Source organism: Haemorhous mexicanus, chromosome 1 (assembly GCF_027477595.1).
Source record: "Haemorhous mexicanus isolate bHaeMex1 chromosome 1, bHaeMex1.pri, whole genome shotgun sequence".
NCBI classification, from domain to species: Eukaryota; Metazoa; Chordata; class Aves; order Passeriformes; family Fringillidae; genus Haemorhous; species Haemorhous mexicanus.
Window position 1 is genome coordinate 111,798,199 of NC_082341.1, and position 23,060 is coordinate 111,821,258.

At 37.1% G+C, this 23,060-nt stretch overlaps 1 protein-coding gene across 2 annotated transcripts in view; it reads left to right on the forward strand.

Annotated features, from left to right (window-relative positions):
• TTC39C (tetratricopeptide repeat domain 39C) overlaps positions 1–23,060 on the forward strand; it is a 37,606-nt gene that overhangs the window by 9,000 nt on the left and 5,546 nt on the right. For both annotated transcript variants that reach the window (XM_059859390.1, XM_059859380.1), the window contains exons 2-11: positions 2,067–2,115; positions 3,599–3,727; positions 4,696–4,810; positions 8,268–8,622; positions 10,010–10,178; positions 16,681–16,774; positions 17,613–17,720; positions 18,204–18,313; positions 18,977–19,100; positions 22,077–22,174. In XM_059859390.1, the coding sequence (XP_059715373.1) occupies positions 2,067–2,115; positions 3,599–3,727; positions 4,696–4,810; positions 8,268–8,622; positions 10,010–10,178; positions 16,681–16,774; positions 17,613–17,720; positions 18,204–18,313; positions 18,977–19,100; positions 22,077–22,174 (1,351 nt within the window). The remainder of the gene's footprint in view (positions 1–2,066; positions 2,116–3,598; positions 3,728–4,695; positions 4,811–8,267; positions 8,623–10,009; positions 10,179–16,680; positions 16,775–17,612; positions 17,721–18,203; positions 18,314–18,976; positions 19,101–22,076; positions 22,175–23,060) is intronic.

Here is a 23,060-nt window from a genome sequence, read left to right on the forward strand (position 1 = left end):
GATAATTTCAGAATGGAATAATAAAGTGGCTCTTGATTTTTTTGTTGTTTTATCTATGATCATGGGGGATGAATTGGGAACAGAAGTAGCAATGAGTGTCAAGAGTGCAAGTGTGGAAGCAGTTTTGAAAGGTCAGATGAAAAAGATAAGTATGTACTTGGGGAAAAAACTCAGCTGTACTCAGACAAATATACATTGGAATACTTGGGCAAATTTTCATTGCTTCTGTATATTTTGTACTCTTTAAAGAGCAGTTGGCTCTCAAATATAGTTAACTATCTCAGTTTTTAACATTACTGTTTTTTAACCCCCCAGAACTGCTTGTGTTCTGTGTAAGTGGGTCTAAGGAAACATAAAAACAAAACATTTGCTTTATTTCTGAGCTTCTTTGAAAGGTGATGTAAATGCAGCTTCATACTTACAGGCATAAAACAATCTTTGTGGTGTTGTGTTGATCTGTTCTGCAGTTTTAGATCAGTTGGGTGTTGACAATGCAGGTGTGACCTTGGAATGCGTGGTGAAGGTTGTGCTTGGGAGTATGGGAGTATGTGCTGGGACTGGCTGCTGGATGGTTCCACATATCTCATGAGCTGAGAAAGGGATTATGAGGGAGCCATGTGCCCTCTGGAGCAGGAGTTCATGCTGGAAGTGCCAGCTGCAGCAAGTGCAGTTTGTGTGGCTGATTGCTGCTGCCCTGTGTAACATAGGTGCTGGGAGAACTGAGAAGCAGAGACATTTGCTGGCAGCTGTTCTTTGTTGCCTGCTATGAAAGGGGGAAGTACTCAACCTATTTTTCCTTTGGAAAAAATAATTGGAAAATGTGACAAGTTGTATTGATCTTGCATTTAGGTGTATCTACAGAATTGAGCAGTGTGTATAAAAAGGGAGGGTTTTTCCTGTTACAACATGCTTTGTTTGTCTTCCCTGTTTTTCTTTCTCATTATTCTTGTTCATGGTCTTGCTTTTAGATATTTATGCTAAATCAAAAGTGAGAAAAGGTATGTGGGGGAAACATTGCTGACTGCTTCTTTTAAAAAAACAACACCAAACAGGCAAACTACTCTTGTATTGTATAATACAGGTTCGCTACTGGAAATTTTGTTTTAACAACACACTTCTTTCTCCATGTTTTTCAAATATCTCTGCTATTTTAAAACTCCGCTTTAATATAATGCTTGTAGAATAGAGTTGAAAACAAATTGGGTGCTTTGCTGTAGCAATATATGTTTCTGTAGCCCCAATTATACTTCTTAAATCCTGGAAGTCTGTGTTTTTATATAATCTGGCAGCTCACCACTGAATAATGTGAATCACTGGTACCACTGAGGTCCTAACATTTTTTTTTTTTTAAGTGCCTTCTGTGTGGCATTACTGTAGCCTCATGAAACCTGTCTGATGTATTACCATGGTTTTGGTTGCCTGAATTTTTTGATCTAGCTGTGATTTCACCCATGGGAATTGCCCTGTGAACAGGATAGGTTGAAGCATCTTAAAGCTGATCCACACAGGGTAGAAATATATGGATTCTGAGCTTAAAACAAAACAGCTACAAAACCGTAAGCCTTTTAAGAACCTTGTATTACAACAACTTCATTATGTAGTAGATGCATTTTTTTAGTGGGTAGGTTAACTTAAATTCATAGAAACCGTTGGAAATGGGACTCTCTTAATAGAACCAGTTAACATTTGTCTTCTAGGACAAAATCGTTGTGGTGAGTCACAAGAGGAGAGTAGAATTGGCAGATTTTTAATTCTTTGTAGCTTTTTCTTTTGACGTGAACTGAATGTATTTTGATGGGTGTGGTTTCTCTTAAAATATGTAATTAAAATACGCTGCATTGTAATACTGAAAAGTTATTTTTTTAAGATGTATTCAGTATAGTAAAAATATGAAGCTTTTTGGTTTTCTGTTTCCATTATGTTTTGCAGATATCTTTGTAACTTGAAACAAAACACTCACCAAGACTTATTTACAAGCATACAAGCTAAACCCAAGGAATTCAATATGGATCTTTATTACAGGAAATATGTACAAATATAGTAACTATTTTTTGTTTTCTTTACAGGAACCATAGCCCATTAATGAGTTTTGGAGCCAGTTTTGTCAGTTTTTTGGTGAGTAGATGAGATCAGAGAATATACATCTCTTGGGGTCATGGCTGTATGTGTATACATGTGTTCATAATACTCTAATTTTTTTTCTATTTCTGAGACTATTTTTTTCCCAAATTTATAAATTAAAAGTAACTGGAGAATGAGGCATTATGCTATGTAGAGCTTGTTTACCCATGTGGTTTAAATAGAAAGTAACGGTTCTGCTATTCAGCCTAAATGTATTAAATATTTATGTGTTCCATTAACAGAGCCATAATAAAAAGTTCTCTTAAGTGAGCAGTGGAGTTATTTATTTATTTGATTAAAATAAAACTAATGAATGCCTGTTTTTTCTGGTAACTTTTGTTATTGAAGATTTCTCCATCCGTACTTGTAGGTGAAAGTTGTTAATTCAGTCCATTCACATTGCTTCCATTTTGGATAGATGAGAACTGAGAATATTGATTTACTAAAAAGTCACAATGAACAAGTTAGGTTTGTTAAATGTTTTTTTTTTTAATGTAACTTACTAGGAATTATAATGCCATGCATAAAAACTGAGCAGGTATATTAGAAAGTGTTTGGATCTTGTTTTTAGACTGTCTTTATTCTGACTTTGCTGCTTCATCTTAGATCTCACCAGAAATTATCTATGGTAATACTCTTTTGAAAGACAGAATTTACTATAATATGCCAGAAATACATGATTTGTGAATGAAATAAATATGAATTCTCTCTAGTATGCAATATGGAAAAATACACTGGTTAGGAAAACTCCTGGGGCATATGCTTCTTTTTAAGTTGGTGTGGAGGAGAAAGGAAAGAGAGACTCTCTCAGGCTTGCTTATCTGAATTGATGTGCTGAACCAGTGCAGCATCAGAGGATCTTGAAAGTATCTAGCTTAGCTGTTCCAAATATAGCAGCAGCACTTGGTGTGCCTGTGTCATTCAGAGCTTTTGTTTAATAAGATCCAAGAAAAGAAGTTACTTGTCCTGAAAATTTATTTTTTCTGTTGGTTCAGCAGTAGTTTGAGTCAGATGTGGTTTCTTTTTCTTTTTACCTATGGAGGGACTGTGGCTATTATTTTGAAGAATGTAATAGCTGCTTTTTGTTACTGACTTTGAGGGCCTATTAGTTATATGAATGAATAAAAACAGATACCTGCACAGATGCAAATCATGCCTTACATAACAAAAATTAAAAATGAATTATAGGAATTTTTCTTCTGCCTAAAGTTATCTGACAGTGCATTTAGTTTGATTGTATATGAAGTCTAAGATGGAGGTTTTCCCTTAGTGTGTTCTGAGTTCATTGTCTTGAAATCTTGGTAAAGATCTCAATTTTCCAGTTTGGTGTTTCTTTGTTAGAAGTGTTTGCACTGATGTAAACGTATTACTACTTCTATTTAAAATGTTTAATTGTCTGGTTTTACTATCCTACAGCTTTTGTAGAAATAAAAGTATTTGTGGTTTTTATCATTCAAATGTGCTTGGTTTTTAATAGAATGCCATGATGACATTTGAAGAGGAGAAAATGCAACTGGCATGTGATGACTTAAAGGCTACAGAGAAACTTTGTGAAAGTGAAGAAGCTGGAGTTATAGAAACAATCAAGAATAAAATTAAAAAGAATGTAAGAACATAATTTATGTATTGAGTAAATTTTTCTGGAAACTTCCTTTCTGTCCTCTTTATATCTTGAAAAGGTGATTTTTGGTATGTGAAGAGCCATTGAGATTAATAACAAATTTGGAAGTTTAGTCAAATATTTTACTTGTATTTCCTAATTGTTCTAAAATACTTAGTCTCAGGTGAGTGAAGTGTCTTCTAAAATGTCAGGTTTTGTTGATGTTAGTAATTGTTTCCTGAACATGCAAATTTATGACCTACTAAAATTATTTTGGGAAGCTGGTAAGTCTGTCTAATTCAGGCTAACTTTAATTCATCCATGCTCTAGTAATGTTCAAAAGTTGTGATATTGAGGCTGCAGATTGCTGAGAGCCAGGGATATTCCTAGGGAATTTTCCTTCCTTTTTTAGATTTTTCATTCTAAATAATAAAGGAAGAATAAAGCATGGAGATTCAGAACAAGTTAAAGTAGTTGTGTAGAAGCATCCAGTGAGCAGCCTGCCAAGCGTGACACAGCAGAAAAAGAAGCCATTTCTCTTCAGTGTTTCGTTTGCTAGGTGGAAAATGTTGAACCTGTTGTACTTAACTCTCTGCTCTTAAGAGGCACTGTATTTACCCTGCCACTTGTCATACACCCTTTTCTGTTCTCTTCCTGTCTAATATATGTTAATCATGTCTTACGCGTTTAGTAATAATTAAATAAAATTTAAATCTGTTATGACAATTTGTAGAACCTTGGGGAAAATAACTGGTAGTGTATGTGTAAAATTTCTCTGTTAAGGAGGATTTTGCCTGATAATCTGTCTGAGAAATTTTAGTGTAGTTTTGAACTTCAAAATGCTGAGTTATTTTAGTAGCAATACTACCACTTGCAGTTAATTTTGGATTTTTTAATTTCTCAGATTTAAACAAGTATCATGGATTATCTTCATTGATATTTTACTGTGCTTTGTGTTTGTATATTCCAAACAGGTTGATGGACGAAAATCTCCTCTATCCATGATAGATCGTCTGCAAAGACAAATAATTGTAGCAGACTGTCAAGTCTACTTGGCTGTGCTCTCGTTTGTAAAACAAGAGTTATCAGGTGTGCTGTGGCTTTCATGTTTAGATATATTTTAGCATGTCTCTTTTGTAAAACTTGGTAATAAAATAATCGTATGGCTTTCAGTAAAAATAATTGTTCTGTAAGCACAGTTCCATTTGAAACATTCCAAGACTGGTACACTTACAGAGGTATTCCGCCTTTGTGTAGGGAGTGGTGAAAAATGAGATGGATTGCTGCAAATTATGGCTTTTTTTCTTTTTCCATACCAATAATTATATTCAACTGGTTCTCCTTAGACAAGTTTACTTGTTATCTTAGAGGTGTTGGAGAAGTTGGGATGGAGATGGGGTAGCATCTGTGTGCTTTGTGGCCTGCAAGATAAAAGAGGCTATTAAATCCAGGCCACTGGGAAAATCCTGATGTTCCATATGTATTCCGTTCATGACAATTCAGGGAGGTGACAAAGTGCCAATGAAAGCAATTTTAAATGAATGTGCTGAACATGGAACTGCTGAATCAGTTCTTACGCTCTGGTCACCACAGTGTGTCCTTGCATGCCAAAGAGGGTAGTCCTGTCGTATTGGATACAAACCCTTCCTTTCAACTGCAGAGCTGTTTCTGATGTTTTCTTACATTCCTGCATCTCTTGCACAATCTTAAAACATCCTTTTATCTGTAAGTTTGTAGAAACCATGGTCAAGGTCATATAGTAAGTGGAAGCATATCTCAGGTTTCTACCAAATCAATGAAGACCAAGAGATGGCAGACAGACCAAACTCTGCTGATCAGCTGCAAGGAAATGGGGAAATAACATTCAGATTATTTAAAATAACACTTAAATTTTTCAGTCAGAGATATAATGCATTCTGTGATATGCAGACTTGTTTCAAGTTATGGCATCAAGAATATGTTTGGTTCTTGTCAGCAGAAATTCGGGAGATATTTCTGTCTACTTTATGTGTTGTGTTGCAGAAGAGTTTTCTTGCTATTTTTGATGCAGTTCTAGAGTTTTGTTAGTGGTGGTTATTTTTTTCCCTCCCTCTTGAAGCTTTTTTCCCTTGTTTCAATATGTATTCTGCAGCTGCATAACTGGGTTGGATGCTGTAACTGAAGGTGGTGTCTGTTCCCTTTCTTTCTTGTCTGCAGCTCAGAGAGCTGAAGTGGGTAGTAGAGAATTGCAGAACATGCTATATATTTGGGTTATTCTGTTGAGCAAAAAATACACCTGAAGTCTTTAGTTAAAATTCCAAGCATCTAAATGCTACCTCAGTGACTGCTATTTACTGACATTGCTGAGCTATTGGATCCATTATTTTGTGTTTTAAAGTATATTGTCTTTCTGTTTATTTATATACATTCTTTGTTTTTATCATATTTCTGCACAGCAATAGCAACCAGATTATTGAAATGAGTGTAATTTCATGAAAAAAAACCCAGGAGACAAATATTTCTGATCGGTGGATGGGAGAAAAATTCCTTGTGTTTTTCTTCCTGGAACAGTTTGACAAGAAGCATATGATGCCACGCAAGTTGGTTTCTCACATGCTTAACACATTTTATATTTTCTTTTCCACCCCCGTGGATGTATTAGAAATAGTTTCATCATAAAGTTGTTGGCAGACCAAATGACATTAGCTTCTCCTGGCAATACTGAACTACCGTCTCTTAGTGTTTACCACAGCTGTCATAGGTCTGACTACTTTCATGTTGGGAAATCAACTCAGTGATTTGTCTGGATTTAACTTTTATATGTTAAAAAGTCAGAAATTCTTTGTTTTAATTTGTTAGATTATTTTATGTTGGTATATCGATATCATATAAGTTATGGTTATGCTCTGTTAGTGAACTGTTAATGACAGCTCACCAATGGAAGCAAAGTGTAAAACTGTACCTTTTTTCCACCATACCACATCTTTTCCATTTCATGCTTGCATTGGAACACAGTGGTTAGCTCTGGGCAGAATCATTATCTGTAGGATAGGTGAAATGTGGGTTTTTCTTATTACCTGTGTCCTACACTGCTGTGCATAGTTGTGTGAGCATTCATCTTGTGGTGAACCACATAACTTTTAAGGTACGCTGTGCAGCCAAAAAATGACCTAATTGCTTAAAATGGGAGTCATGTTTGTCTTGTAATGCAACTGAATCAAGCTTGGGGGGGTTCATTTTTTATTCTAATGCTTTAATCATCTCAAGAGAGAGGATTCTTTTTTTTTTTTTTAATACTTCCAAGTTGACAGAACCCTTCTGTCATAACTGAGAATTCAAATTTTACAGTCTTTTTCAGTACAGTTTTTTAAGACTGTCAAACTAGCTTCATGCCCTCTTCGTATAACAAGAATCCAAAAAGAGGCAGTCTAGTCTGTGATGTTAATTTCTCTAGAAATGTTGGGCTTTTTTTGTGATTTGGAAGGGGTTTTGTCAAAGGCATCAAAGGCTTTTATAGAGTTGTTTGGTATTAATAGCATCTTGCTTTTCTTTGACACACCCCACCTGTTATGGTGTAATTCTGGCATTAGTTATAACACTGATCTTTGCAAATCTGGCTATATTTGTTTAGAACACTGCTGCTTAAAACATGTTTTTCTTATATTTTTAGTTAGTCTTTGTCACTTCAGTTCCTCACTCTCAGGGCCCACCACCAACATGCTGGTGTCTGTTTTTACAGCTGATGTGTGCAAGGATATTCCCCATTTGTTTCATGTTTAACACTTATCATTATTAGAGGGTGTGATTATAACAAAGATGATTGCTGTGTAAATAGGCAAATTGAACATCTTCCTCTTTTGATGTCAGGCCTTTCTTTACCCTGCTGTAAAGATCACAGACTGAGAATGCTGTCATTCTTAAACAAGAATGCTCAAGACCATTTCTAGGGAATTTCTAGGGAGATTCAGGTACCCACATTTCTTTTGAAGTTCAGGAAGTTAGGCAACTGAAAAATACTTTGAAACCATGTAATTTTTGTGTGGGTTTTCTTTTCCTTAATTGTAGGGCACTGTGTTCATGCAAAGGGCAGGGAAGTGACAGTATTGAAAATCTTACTGTCTAACCCAAAGGAAAAGGCTTTTCTTCTTATTTTCCCATCAACTGTGTTTTAACACAATTTGGGCTTAAGACATGAGGTGTAATCTCTTCTGAGTTGTGCTTCTCTGTGTTTGCTAGGCAGCCGTGTCATCTGCACCCTGTAGTGGAGCAAAATCCAGCACTAAGTTCTTTGATTGCTCTCTTTCTCTCTGACAGCTGTATTGCCTCATTGCTGACCGGAGCTGCCTCTGTGTTGTGTGTCACTGTGGTTGTACACACTAAACTTCATAGTGCCCACTGTGCAGGACCTCTCTGAGGGAACAGTGGCTATTACAAAATCCTTTATTCACTAAGTTGTTGAAAATAGAGAGAGCATTTGGGCTTGGAAAAAAGCATTTACTACTTAGGATGTTCCGCTTCTGAAATGTGTCCTTGAAGTATTTCTTTCTTCCTTGATTTTTTTTTTTAGCATACATAAAAGGTGGGTGGATACTCCGAAAAGCCTGGAAAATTTACAATAAGTGCTATACGGACATTAATACACTTCAGGAAATATATCAGAAGAAAACAACTCAGGAATCCTTGACTTCTGATGCTGCAAATGATAATCATATTGCTGCAGAAGGTGTAACGGAGGATTCGCTAAACAGACTGAAAGGTGCTGTTAGCTTTGGATATGGACTTTTTCATCTTTGCATATCCATGGTGCCCCCAAACCTGCTCAAAATCATCAACCTGCTGGGTTTTCCTGGAGACCGCCTACAGGGGCTTTCCTCACTGATGTATGCAAGTGAAAGTAAGGACATGAAGGCCCCTTTAGCTACGTGAGTAGCTATATTGAAATGCTTTGGTAGATAACTTAGTACTAAAAGTAAGTAACTGGGAAAAAGTCAAAACCAAAAAGTCATGTTGCTTTAAAGGAAACAACAGCAGGTAAAATAAACTGGTAGTTCGTTGTTTAACATACCATGGTTTAGTAAATTCATCACTCACTAATGTATGAGATCTCTGCTGTTAACTATTTACATGTATTTGGGGTTTGGGTTAGTATTTTTCTGTATTCTTCAGTACCTGCAGTTCTAATGTCCCGTAATTTAATGCTAGCAGAGTAAACAAAAGCTCCCCCCGAAGGCCGTATGAATTTACCTGAGTTACATTCTCTGCTGTGGAGAGCATACTACTTAGTTTGAGTCACTGGTCTCATTTAGCCATTTTTTCTTATTACTAACATAAAACATTTTCAGTTGTTTTAATTTTTTTTGTTTGTTTTAGCATCTCAGTAAAATGAGATGTTCATTATAGTATTTTTACAGGAATATTTTTTGTATACTCTTTTTCCCAAGACTTCATACTGTGCTCAGGTCTTTTCAAGAGCTGTAGGATTGGCCAGACTTAATTTAAACTGCCCTCATAAATGGCTTTATTATTCCATTATCTAAAAATTAATGATTTTTATTACTGGACCTACTGCAGGTACCATCAGGTGTCAATTTTGAAACATGACAGTAGAGCTGAAGTCTCTTCTACTTCAGGAGAAGAATTGGGATTCTGTTTATTTCAGAAAGCTTAGGATTAAATATTGGTGTTGATCTTCCTCCTTTCTGGGGGAGGAAGATGATATATCTGGGGGATGTTTCCGCCTTCAGATAGTCTTGGAAATCTTTGTGCTCTGCCTTTGTTTCCAGGAGTGATGTAGATCATGTAAATATCTACCCTTCTGAACACAGGATGTATTTCTTTTTCACATTGATTTTGGGAGTGCTGCTGGTGTGTGTTCAGGGGTTTTTGTTGATTTTTGTTGGGGCTTTTTTTGTTGTTTGGTTTTGGGGTTTTTGTTTGCTTTGCATTTTATTTGGTTTGGCTTTTTTTTGTTTCACTCTCTAGCAAAGAGTTAGTTTTCAAAGTATTATTGTGGGTTTTTCTTTTCTAAAATCTACTGAGATCTAAAGGCTCAACTGCTTTCATGCTATGAGCTCAGTTGTTTCTTTGCCTTTGTGTAATGTGCTCTGAATTGTGTGTTCAGGTGTAGTTTAGGAGTACGTTGATGTATGGCAGTAGTATTGTGTTTAAAGTATAAAGCCAGATTGTATAATACAAGATTCATATCTATCTTTGTGTTCCAGAATAATTTAAAAGTTTGTCTGCGTAGAATGTTATCCTTAAATTTCTGTTTACAAGCTGTAATCCCTTTTACTCTTACATTTTTTTTAGATTAGCTCTGTTGTGGTACCACACAGTTGTTCGTCCCTTTTTTGCCCTTGATGGCAGCGATAACAAGGCAGGATTGAAGGAGGCAAAAGAAATTCTTGCCAAAAAAGAATCTGCATATCCAAATTCTTCTCTGTTCATGTTCTTCAAGGGAAGGATACAGCGATTAGAGGTATTGCACGATTTCATCCTTTAGACCGATTTTTCCTCCTGATCGTTACTTACATTTTTCTGATGTGAATGAACTGTGCAAGCTTCAGCAGATTGTGACTAAAGATGCAGGTACATGGAAAGATAAGAAAGATTGGGTTAAGTTCTTCCTAGTTTCAAGTTCACATGCAGGCCTTGCTCTTCCACTGCATCTGTCTGAATTAACGACATTTTGAAATTATTTTTCAGCTACTTGATACTTCTGCAACTCTCTGCTAAAAGGAAGTGCATTTGGCCACTCGAATTTCTTGAGCTATTTCAGTTTTGCTTGTCAAGCTAAAATTGAGTATTATCTGCTGAGTACATAGTATTTATCTTCCTCTCTGTTTTATGCATTGTTCGTATACAGCTAATTCTCTGCAGTAGTTTCCCTTAAATAACTATTTTGCTTTTCAGAGGTCACACCAGGATGTTTTCTGTTACTAAGGGTGAGCTTTGACCTGAGCAGAAATGTATTCACTGAAAATGTGTTTGTGAGTGCTATTGCGAAGCATTATTCAAATGCAGCAGCCTTGTGGATTTTGGCTGAGTTATTCTCTAAGAATCTGTTTGAAGTACTACTCAGCTCCTAGCTGCTGCTTTTATCAGACCAGAATATTTTCTGAGCAATTACGTGAACCAGAAAACCTAACACAAAAGCAGAAGCCCAGAATGTTCAAACCCTTCATGTCAACATTATAATTACGAGAACTAATTGAGATGTTGATATTGGTGGTCTTTCTTTGCTAGATTTGCAGCTAAGTCTTTCAGATGTAGCTCAGTATTTTCAGAGAGGTAGTAAAAGAGCAGAGGAACAGACTTCAGTGCCCTTTCAGATTTGCAGGCATGTTCCTGTGTGGGATTTGAATGTTGTTTTTCTTTTCTTTTTTTGCTGTCTTTTTAAAAGCAGTGGTGCATTTTGGAAATTACATTGTCACAGGCAAGTTGTCACTCTTGGGAAAGTATTGCTGTTGCCTGAATAGGAAAGACCTTGGTGGGTTTTATTCATTTATATGCCTATTCCATTCTTATGGTAAAAATCAAATTTCTTTGGAATAACTACACAATGAATGCAGGGTATAACTTGGTATTTTAATGTAGTGAGGAATAAAATTCAGATGATTCTTCTGACTTTCAGGGCAAGTTATGGCAAAAGTCTAAACATATGTTGTTAATAAATTGTATGTACGTGTAGAGAGAGAATATATTTGGGATAAGCGTCAGTCAGTTTTGTGTAGTCAGTCCCTATCTGGAGAACTGTAATATTTCAAAGGAGAGCTGTTTAAATGTAATCTTACTGCAATATTTAATGCACTGTATGGTACTGCACTGCACTAATGCACTCTGTAATACACTCCAGATACTGTGTGGAGATAGTGAAGTTTAGCTCCAAGTGAATGGAGACAGTGTGGCCATGTTAACTAAGTTAGTTAGCTCAGGCAGGCAGAATGCTGTGCATTATGCTGTGCAGCCATGCCCTTAGTCAGCAAAAAGCTTTTTGGTTGCTGACAGGAATTAAAATGTTCCTTTGCCATTCATGTGTGTGTTTTCATGAGAGCTTTTCCATTCAGCAGCCTCTTCCCCCTTCCCCCATCATTTCTTTGGTCCGAGTGGTGCTCAGTCACAGAGGTTTTGCAGTGTCTGAATGTTTCAGTTGAAGTGTCTTGGGCTCTTCTGGATTTTGGTAGGACTTTTCCAGCTTAATTTGCTTAAATGCTGTTGGCATAATAGTGAAGGAAGGAATGTGACTGGTGGCAGTGGCATGGGGAGCTGCACTGGCTTTCTGCACAACACACTTGTGCTTTCATGTGTCCTGAATCTGGGCATTGGTCTTTTAAGCATCCACTGCATATTAGTGTGTCCAGCAGGGCCAGTGACTGTGACCCCTGTGAGGGGGCACTGGTGAGGCCTCGCCTCAAGTAGTGTCCGGTGCTGGGCCCCTCAATTCAAGATAGACATTGAGGTTGTTGGTGTGTCCAAAGAAGGGCAACACAGCTGGTGAAGGGTCTGGAGCATGAGTCTTTGAGGAGCAGCTGAGGGAGCTGGGATTGTTTAGTCTGGAGTAGGGGAGGCTCAGGGGTGACCTTATCACTCTCTACAACTGCCTGAAAGGAGGATGTAGCCAGGTGGGGATCAAGCCCTTCTCCCAGGCAGTGAGCAATAGGACGAGGGACATGGCCTCAAGTAAGCTAGGGGATGTTCAAGTTGGAGATCAGGAGTAATTTATTCACAGAAAGGGTTGTTAAGCTTTGGAACAAACTGTGCAGAGAGGTGGTGGGATCACTGTCCCTGAAGGTATTCAAGAAATGACTGGATGAGGTTCTTAGTGCTGTGGTTTAGTTGACAAGGTGGTGATTTTTCAAAGGTTGGGCTGATCTTGGAGGTCTCTTTAAACCTAATCAATTCTGTGATTCTGAACCAGAAGTGCACAGAAACTCTGACATTACAGCCTAATATGCTGAGTTGTAATTTCCTCGTCATTTCTAAGGTGGGTGAGGTGAGCTCCTGCAAAGCCTAGGAAGTTCTTTGGCCTTCCTTGAAACTGTTAGTGCAGTTAGGTTTAAATTCTTTCCAGTGGACATGGGATATTATTCCAGATGGCTTACCAGAATTATATTTTAACCTATAGGCACCTAAAAGTGTACCTTGGCTGAAGCTTATATACTTTATGATAGAGTCCTTCTTTTACATCTGTCATCATTGAACAGTTCTGTGACACAACATTATAGTACAGATGGATAAAAGGCACCTTAGATGTTACTGAGAAGACCTTGTGTGTTCCATTTGTGGTTGTAGGATTTGCATTAGGGCCTGCTAACACTCAGTCCATCAATTTTTATTTTTTTTTTCCCTGTGATTGTGCATACATTTTTTGTAGCCTTCAGCTGATGGTATATTCAGCTTCCATTAGGAAGCCTTCATACTGTATGTATGTGTCTTTTCTTTTCTATGGAAAAAAAAAACCAGTAAGGAGCACAGTGCAGCCCGTGGACCCTTGGAGACAGGGAAACTCTTCAAAGGGCAGGAGCAGTAATTCAGGACTGGACAGTGAGGCACAAATCTGACAAAGGAGAAAATTGCCAAGGAGGGCAGTCAAGGAGAAAGCACTGTCTCTGTGAAACCTTCCTATCTGTAAAAGACAAATGGACAGCATGGGACTGAATAATGCTTTGTACCTCAAAAAGCATGAATGGATATTAGTCAGTAAAACCCTTAGCAGACTCCGGTTTTTGAAGAAGTAGCCTTACAGGTGCGATAAATGTGGAGCAGATTATCTATCAGCTTTTTTTTTCCAGATTCACATTTTCGAGAGAAAAGTCCGAAAGCATTTGGAGACTACTGAATTGGGCAAATTAAGGGAAAGGAAAGGAAGATCCTGGAAAGACTGGAATGAAAGTGCACCAGAAAGTTAAAGGTTGCACTGCTAGGTTGATCAAATGTCTTTTTTCTTTCCAAAGAGTAGGTTAAGAAACTGTGTATTAAAAGTAGCATTTTTACTGACTTTTGCATAATTCACTAAGGCTGCTTTTATGGACATTTCTGTGCTTGATTTGTGATTATGTGGTAATTATTCCAGCCTCAAAATATATATTATATATAAACAACAGGAAATCTCTGGCTGCAAAACTGCAAAAACCCTCAGGTTCTGAGGCTTGACTCATATTTTCCATTGGTGTAGGTGCATGTAAATAGTCTGAAGGAAAAAGTACCAAATACTCCATCTGACAGGCAGAGCACCAGTGGTACTTTCAGGTGTGCTAAAGTTTGGTTGATGAGCAGGCTTCAGAAAATGTGCAGTGGTAACATGTGCTTAAATGTAATGCCTACAAGCACCTCTTGCTTTTTAGTTACCTTTTGTAAATGTTGTGGTATCAGCACCATCATTCTTATTTAGGGGTGAGAGGGGTATGGTACAGAAAAGAAGACTGAGGACAAGAGTAATAACAAGTATTGAGAAGTCTTAAATGAACTTTCTGGAAGAAAATCACAGTAGTGTCTAAAGTAAAAAAAAAATGCAGAACATGCGTAATATCAAGGTTTATTTTCAGGAATTATGCTGACTTTCCTAGTTACTTGTTCCTATAAAATACAAATATCCTAGTTTTATTCTAGTTTGATTTTGTGACTTTTCTAAGGAAAAATAGGTTTTAGTGTGTTAAGGAATAGAAAATACGGGCTTTGAAACATCCATATAATGTCCTCTGGTCAAAATTTTTAGCTTTTAAAAGTTGATTTTTGGTTTTTCCTTATTTCTGAGCATGACTTCTTTAAAAGCTTTATCAATTCAGAGTGGTGATTGAGAATAGAGAATTCAGAGGGAGGGAAAACGTCCTGAGATTTCAGAACAGCTCTGGGAAATGCTGTCTCAGGATTGTCTTGGTAAGCTCTATAGTTGCTTAGTTGTTGGGTTGGCTTTTAGTTTTATTCTGAAATCCAGAATATAAGACTAGGCTTCTCACATTAGGTTTTTTAATCCTCTTTATGGTCTTGTAGATCTGTATACTGCCTATTTTATCGGTTGGTCTTTTTTTGTCTTTGTAGTAAGTCCAAAAGAGATGTCAGTGATGCCTATTGAAGGAATTACGAACCTATGTATATATCTTTATAAATCTCAATATCATCAATTTCAGGTGCAGCCAGGATGTTACACTTGCATACTCCTAGGACTTTGTAATTATTTTTGTTTGTTCTTTTAAGCAGTAAACAGAAAGTAATTAATTTAAGAATTGCCTCCAAGAGTAGTAATTCATATTCCAGGATGTTGCTGCAATCCCTGGAGATGATTGAAACTTTAATTATTAATGAATGTCTGTGAAACATGCTTAAATTAGCTTGATGCTGAAGGAGAACTTAGGCAGGTGTCAAAACATGTGAGAGATCTAGAGAGTTAGAGAGGTGGGTTATAGAAGATTTGAATATTCAGCAAACTGGACTTGTATATTGCAAGGTGGTTGGTATTTCCTGTGCTGCTCCAGGCAGGTGTACAGCATTGCAGACAATGAGTTGATTACCAGTAGTCATGGAATAAGTGATTTCTATTTCAGAATGGTTAGGGGTTTAGAAGGCAGTATATCTTTGAAGAGAACTAAATATTTAGATTTTTTTTTTCCTTTCTGTCATTTTCCTCAGAAGTGCTGTAGACATGGATTTGCAGACCTTTTGAATTCCTAGCAGAGAAATAAAGTTCTAAACTGATGTTATTTTATTTTATTTTTTCTGTTAGACTGGGCGCATAGCAGTTACTTTCTGGTAAGGTTTGTTGGGGTGATGCAGTGTCAGTGGAGTCATGTGTAGTGGAGAGAATGCACTGGTACAGGGGTGAACAAAGTGCACCTAGCTCATTCTCTCTAGCAATTCTGAGGGCAAATATAACTCACCTGTCTTTCTGTGTTGTATATTCTTCTGCCTTGCCAACAAGCATCTTATTTCAATCACTGATGTACTTTCCAAGTGTACAGTGTTTATATTGATGCAGCTGTGGCTCCCTGTGCAGGCAGTTGTGTTGTCTTGATGCAATGTGTATTATTTACAGTTAAATAATTCCTTAGCAGCTAAACCAGTTTTCCCTGAGGAGACAAAGGAGAAAACTTAATACAATCATTTCAGAGCTCTGTGTGTGCCTGGTCATAAGCTGCAATGCTGTAGATTTTTGTAGGAATTTTTGAATTCAGTTATGTTGGCATAGATGGTGAGTTTGCATTTTCAAGGGATTCTTTTGATCACATGCTTAGTCAGCAGAGAGGGGCTTAAAAATTCTTCTGTTGTATAAATTATAATACATGTATATGATAAATACAGGAAGAGTATTAAAGCTGGTATAGGCTGTACTGGAATGTATAGTATGTTTAATTAAATACTGATTTTCATTCTCCCCTGTAATGATTGATAGGGAGAAGTCCATCCCAGACTGGGAAAACCAGGTAGTCAAAAGAACTATCATTCTAGTTCTTAGAAAAGTGTCAGTTCTTTTTGCTAAGCTGTTGTTGACTAATGATTTTATCAAAATGCTTTTTCTCTCATATGCTTTTTTATCTTCTTATGTGTCATGCAGCATTTATGAATTCTCTATTAACTGTTGCTTGAAGGGGTTTCTGAGGCATATGGGAAGAGGTGAAAAGTTCAAAATAAATGAAATCAAACACTAAAGGTATCCTCTTGTGCAGAAAGCTAAACCTCATTAGCAGATGTTAAAAGTATGATTTTTAAAGGTGGAATGACTAGTAGAAGTGAGATAACTTAAAAACTTACTGCACAAACCAAATGAATTTTGGACTTAATAGCACATAGGAGGAATATAGTCACTGATTTTTAAGGTTGAAGGTGGAGACATGATCTGACCTGGCTGCTATTAAACTCCTCTACTCTAGTTTTTATTAACTGCCTATTAAAAGAAATATGAATTTTTTCTTTATCAGTATTAAATTATCCAACAAATTTTAAATCTCAGGTCTCTGAATTTTTTGTTTTTCTTTCACCTTTGTTAGTGTCAAATTAATAGTGCCTTGACCTCATTTCATACTGCTTTGGAACTTGCAACAGACCAAAGGGAGATTCAACACGTCTGCTTATATGAAATAGGTACGTTGGATGTATTTACGCCATAAACAGCTCACTTTCAAGTTTTGACTGGAAGCTTCAGTAAACAAACTGGAGACTTCTTACAAGGATTTTAAAAAAAGGTTTTAGATTACTGGCCTTTGTCTTGGGTAAATTATGATAATAATCTTCTTGTTTAGACAAGTAGAATTCAGCACTTTTTCATAATAAAATTATCTGCAAGTACAAGGTGATGCAAAATCAGAGAGTAGACTGTGGAATCAAGGGCAAACTGTTAGCCTACTGAGTATGATTTAAAATTAGAAATAAATTCATCTGACTTGTCTATGGATTCATCATTTCTGTGCCAAAAACTAATCAATTTTGAGGCTTCAGAGTGCACAGTGTCTGTATTTCTTGTCCATTTCCTTCTGTCAATAGCACAATATGATATATAGTCTTAATTTGCATACAAGTCTTTCTAGTGGAGGAGATAGGTTGCTTCAACTTTAAATGGGATCATGTCACAGTAGAAAATAATAATGGAAAAAGTAGTAGCTTTGTAAGTTTCAACATTCTACAAAATGTGGAATTTAAGTTTTTAAAATGACCGCTTTTGGTATATATTTTTGTTCCTGCTCTGAAATGTGGATTCATTATTTCCTATGGAATCTTCTAATTCAGAATGTCCCAGTAAATTTAAACCAGACTTTAAATATATGTCATTTGTTTTTGTTTTTAATTTTCCAGTTACTTTTATAGTTGTTAAACGTGCTCCAGCGCTTATAACAAAACACAGCAGAACTGTGTGTTCCAATAATGTTGACACCAAGTTTGAATTACTGTACTTCCCCTGAAGTTAAATCAGTGTTGCTTTTAGGTTGGTGCAGCATGATAGAGATGAACTTCAAAGATGCTTTTGAATCCTTCGAAAGGCTTAAAAATGAATCCAGGTGGTCCCAGTGCTACTATGCTTATTTAACAGCAGGTGAGTATATCCAGGGTGTTGGGTAAATAGTAAGTCAGTGATGTGGTAAGGTTTTGGCACTGTTTTCTCTTGGGAAACTTGCTGGTGCATGTAGTGCCTTCCATGCTGCCTGCTGCACATGCAGCTTTGTGCCAGGCTTGACTTGGACAATTGTGTTTGTTTCCATAATGAACACTTGCATGCTCATACATGTACCTGCCTGTCTGTACACCCCTCTCCGTGTAGATAGAATTATTACTACTTCACAGGCTTGGTAGTGTTGCTTCCTTTAATGGATATAAAAAGTAGTACTAACTTTTTAATGAGCACAGAGGGTACCTGGGGTACTTGAGTTTACCATGCTGGTCAAATCTTCAGTTTAGATAACTTTCTGGAAGTGAGTGTGTGGAGATTTTCCTCTGTGACAATATGATATCTCATCCTAGTTTTTCCTCTTTCATATCCTGGTGCTGTTAATGTATTTTTGTTTCTGTATTCTTGCAGTGTGTCAAGGAGCCACTGGTGATGTCAGTGGTGCTCAGAATGTGTTCAAGGAAGTTCAGAAGCTTTTCAAGAGAAAAAACAATCAGATTGAACAATTTTCAGTGAAAAAGGTTAGTTTTTGTGTAGGCTGACTTATTTTGGTACACTGGTGACAGTTCAGTTTTTAGTTCAGTATTTTCTTTAGCAGGATGCATCTCTTTTCTGCTGTCCTGCTTCTGTAGAATTTGTGGGAAAGAATAGGGTGGAAAAATAATAGTGTCATTTGAAGGACCTGACAAAGGAAATGTGAATTAGCTATTCACTCTACAAGCAAAGTTAATAATTAAAGATAAAAATACATGATACTGTAGTTGCTTTGGTAATCTTCCTTCTAGCTTTTCCTTCCTTACTCCTTTTAATCTTGTTTTGTTTGTTAAAGCCTTTCTTGTTTTTGAGAGCTAGGAGTTGTCTAGGAAATAGCTCTCAACTGGTGATCTTGCAGATGGTACTGTCTCAGTATCCAGTCAGTTTGTATTGGGACTGTGAAATACAGTGAAACCCAGTCAGGCTGCATACAAGGAGGTTTTAATTTTGATCAATATGTAAGCTCTTAAATTAGTTGCAAGATTTTTGATTTTTAGTTATAAAATCTTTAAGCAAAGTTACCACTGACTTTATTTTCATAAAATTGTTGTGTGACTGTATAAAACAGTTAAAATGAGTGTTTGTAAATATCATGTTCACTCTAAAGAAAAAAATTGGAATCTCCATTCCTTCTTTCTTGCACTTTGCAGGCAGATAGATTTAGGAAACAAATACCAACCAAAGAGCTCTGTGTCCTGGCATCCATTGAAGTGTTATACTTATGGAAAGCCCTTCCAAACTGTTCCCTCTCGAACTTACAGCATATGAGTCAAGGTATAGATGGCTCCTTGATTAATTTATTTACATTTTAAAATGAGATGTATGATTTTATGCTGTTGTGTGGAGTAGCTAATTGCAGTAGCATGAACATTGTAACTTGTGTGCATGTGTCATAGCAAAATACAGGTGAGTAACAAAAGAATAGTGACCCATTATGATTCAGCCTAATGCTTCATTTTTACAAGTTTTTGGGAGAAGTTTTAACTGCCTGCTGCATATAGCTGTTTGGTAATCATTGTTTAAAATGAAACAATAGCATGATAGTTACTATTCCAAGTCACTAAGCAAAATGTAACTCATTTAAACCTAGCAACAAAATAGAAAAATTAAAACAATGTATTCATTCCTGCAGTTTTCTTCTAAGGGGAAATAGGTAGCTTGTGAGGTTATCTATGACATGATAGGTGTTCTATTTGTCTTGGGACCTTCTTAGTGGTGAGTGGTTGCGTCTTCCTTAGTCTCCAGCTGACTTTGGGTGTCTGCCATGTGAAGCTTATTGTAGCAGTGTGTATCATGAAGTGTTCAGTGCTTCTTACTCCATCCAGCAATCACTCATTTGCATTCTGCAAACAGTTACAAGCTGGTTGAAGAGAAGCTCAATGTGACCTGCATTGGCAGCCCATTGGCTGCATCCTGGGCTGCATCAGGAGTGTGGCCAGCAGGTCCAGGAAGGTGATTCTGCCCCTCTGCTCTGGTGAGATCCCACCTGGAGTGCTGTGTCCAGGTCTGAGGTGCTCAGCACCAGAACGATATGGACTTGTTGGAGTGTGTCCAGAGGAGGGATGCACAGATTATCAGAGGGTTGGAATACCTCTCCTATGAGGTCAGGCTGAGAGGGTTTGGGATGTTCAGCCTGGAGAAGAGAAGCCTTCAGACAGTACTTAGAGAACCTTTCATTTCTTAAAGGGGACATGCAAGAGAGCTGGGGAGGGACTTTTTGCAAGGGCAGGGAGTGACAGGACACGAGGGAATGGCTTTAAACAGAAAGAAGGCAGATTTAGATTAGATATTAAGGAGAATTTACTGTGAGGGTGGTGAGGCACTGGAGGAGGTTGTCCAGGGAAATTGTGGATGTCCCATCCCTGTGATTGTTCCAGGCTGGACAAGGCTCTGTGTTACCTGGTCCAGTGAAAGGTGTCCCTGCCTATGGCAGGGGACTGGAACTAGATGGTCTTTAAGATACCTTCCAGCCTAAACTGTTCTAAAATCTTCTGATTATTACTTGCTAATTTAGAAAATAAAACAAAAATTGTCTGCCGCAGGTTGCCTTTTTTTTTTTTTTTTTTTTTTTTGGTAATAGTGGAATTTTGGGGATTGTACACAATTTTCATGTTATGCTAGAAAACTCCAGTCTTGAAGTCAAGACCACAACTCTAGTTGTGGTGTTCGTTCCAGTTTTAATTTGAGATAACTTGTTCATTTAAATTGTGTGATGGCGGTGGGTTATAGTCAGATTCCTAGTTGTCTAGTCACAAAGGTAATGGTAGCCTTTAAAATCAGATTTACTTACATCAGAATAAATTTGAGTTTATTTTTTGGCTGTCATTTGCCTTCAGAGTGGTCAACTTAATAAGGTGTAAGGAGTTTATATTCTCTCCCACACTCTGAGGCAGCGTAGGTCTCCCTTGTGTAAGCTTTCAGTCAGTGTTTCACATTTTAATGTGAAATAGCAGTATGGGTTCAAATTCAGAGATACATTGCTTATGAGTTGGACACTGACAAATATATCTGCATCAGCCATCCCTGGTTGAAGGTTTTCTGTGCAGTCAGTGTTATTTCTGCACCATATGTGCAGAAATATTTATTATTATTTCAAAAACATGAATAATAGTTTTTTTCCCACATTTGTTTCCTCCTGTCATGAACAATTGGATTGTAATTTGTTGGGGTGGATTTTTAGGCTTTTCCTTAGGGCTAGAACTTGACTTGGAGGAGTTAATTTGTATCCACTTGCATCTCTGTAAGTAAAATGCCAAATAGCTTGAGACTTGTAATCCACACAAGAACTGACAATGCAAATACTTCATGAAGCCACCTCATAGTTACCCATAGGTGGCTTCTTAGGGTTGTGGATTATCTGTGTTGTGAATGCAGAGCTGGTTAAGATCTGGCAGGGTTTATGCTGTGAGGCAAAATGTTTAAGGAGCTGCACTGCTCTAGACACAGCAGTTATGAGATGAAAAGCCCTGTACTCTCTCCTTCCTGGAGTTAATGGTATGGGCAAGTGCAAGTGGCTCCTCATGGAACTTGCCTTCATTTAGCAGAGCTGGCACTAATAAGCCTGATCAAAATGGAGTCTAATTTGTTTAGAAAGGGTTCCATGCATTGTGATTCAGTTTTTCCTGGAAACAGAGCACTACTCAGCTGAGGCACAGTCTGTCCCCAGATTGTGGACCAGCTAAGGTCTGTCAAATTAACCTTATCCTCCCATCATCACTGAGAATTGTGATGCCAAAACTCTCTAGACTGGGTTCTTAAGTCCAGTACAAATTTTTGTGCATCTGTCACTTGGCTTCAGTTCAGAAAATGTCAGGTTTGTTTGGATTGCTTGCCCTGTGCTCCTTCTAACTTAGACTGTGTATTTTTCTTTCAATATGTGGGACTAACCATTGTCCTGTAGCACCAGAATGAGATGATTGTTTTTTAAGTTTACCTTTTAGTGGATATTTCAAAGACCAGTAGAGATCAGGATCAGTCCTCCTCTTGTGAAAAGGACACACCAACTGCCTTTGACTTCAACCCATTCATTCCTGTTAGGAACTGCTCTCATGAGTGACGGATTTCTTGATGAGGTTCATACAGAATGGGTTGTATTTAAAAGAAAACAACTTACTTGTCTTTCTGTTAATGTTACTAGCATCTGCTTTTTCTGGCAAAATTTAAATATCAGACTAAAAGACAATATAAATCACAGTTCTTGTCTAAGAAAGTATTTCAATCCACCTTTTTTACTGGAATCTTTTCATTAAGCTTGTCATGATGTGGATGATTCATCGGCTGCTGGCTTGAGGAATTTGCTTCTTGGTGCCATACACAAATGTTTAGGAAATTCTGAAGATGCTATTCAGGTAAGTAGTTAAATGATAATTTCCTCCATTATTCCTATTTTATAAACTGTTCTTTTATAAACAGTGAATACTTTTGAGTAAGAGTGTTAAGCAAGTCATTAGTTTTTCAGTGCCATTAATCATTCTGGTTTGTAATTTCTAACAGAGTTTATTTTAAAATCTTCTGATTTAACATGTCTTCATTATAGTCTGTGCTGTGAAAGTAATTGTCTTTGTTGAATGAACATGACAGTAAAGTGGTTTGTAGTAATAAGGGGAAGCTGGGAAGAATAAGAGAAAAGTTTTTGCTCTGCTAGATGTACTTTGTCCATCAAAGAAATAATTTTTTTAAAAAGTATCTTGGAGATTGACCTTTTGAAGGCACAGGTTTTCTTCTGTGGACCTGTTAGAGAGAGGAGTTTGATTATTAGCACATACCAAAGAATAATTTTGCCACCACTCCAGGTTTTGATCTCTAGGTACAACTCTCCTTTTTCCTCCCCAAAATAGAATGCTGTTCATATAAGCAGCAAGATGCTGGCTTTAAATCCTCCCTCCCCCTGCCCCATTTCTCCCTCACATACCTTAAATAATCTGGGTACTTCATCTTTGATGCCACAGTTTCTTGTTAGAGCTAGAGCTAATATTTTTTCAATATTAAGTTGGAAAACTCTTGAGTCGGTCACTATAATACTTGGTAAAAATCCAAACTAATAATTTTGTCTTGATACAGTAGTGTTGGTAAAAACAGCTAGGAATCTATACCATTGTAAATTTTTAATATATTCTCATTTTAGCTTTGGCTAATTTCTACAGATTAAAGTTGAATGGTGCTTCCGCATTGTTTGGAAGTAACAACCTGTCAGTTTTAATGTACCTCTGCAGTCTTTGGTTTCTTTTTTTCCTT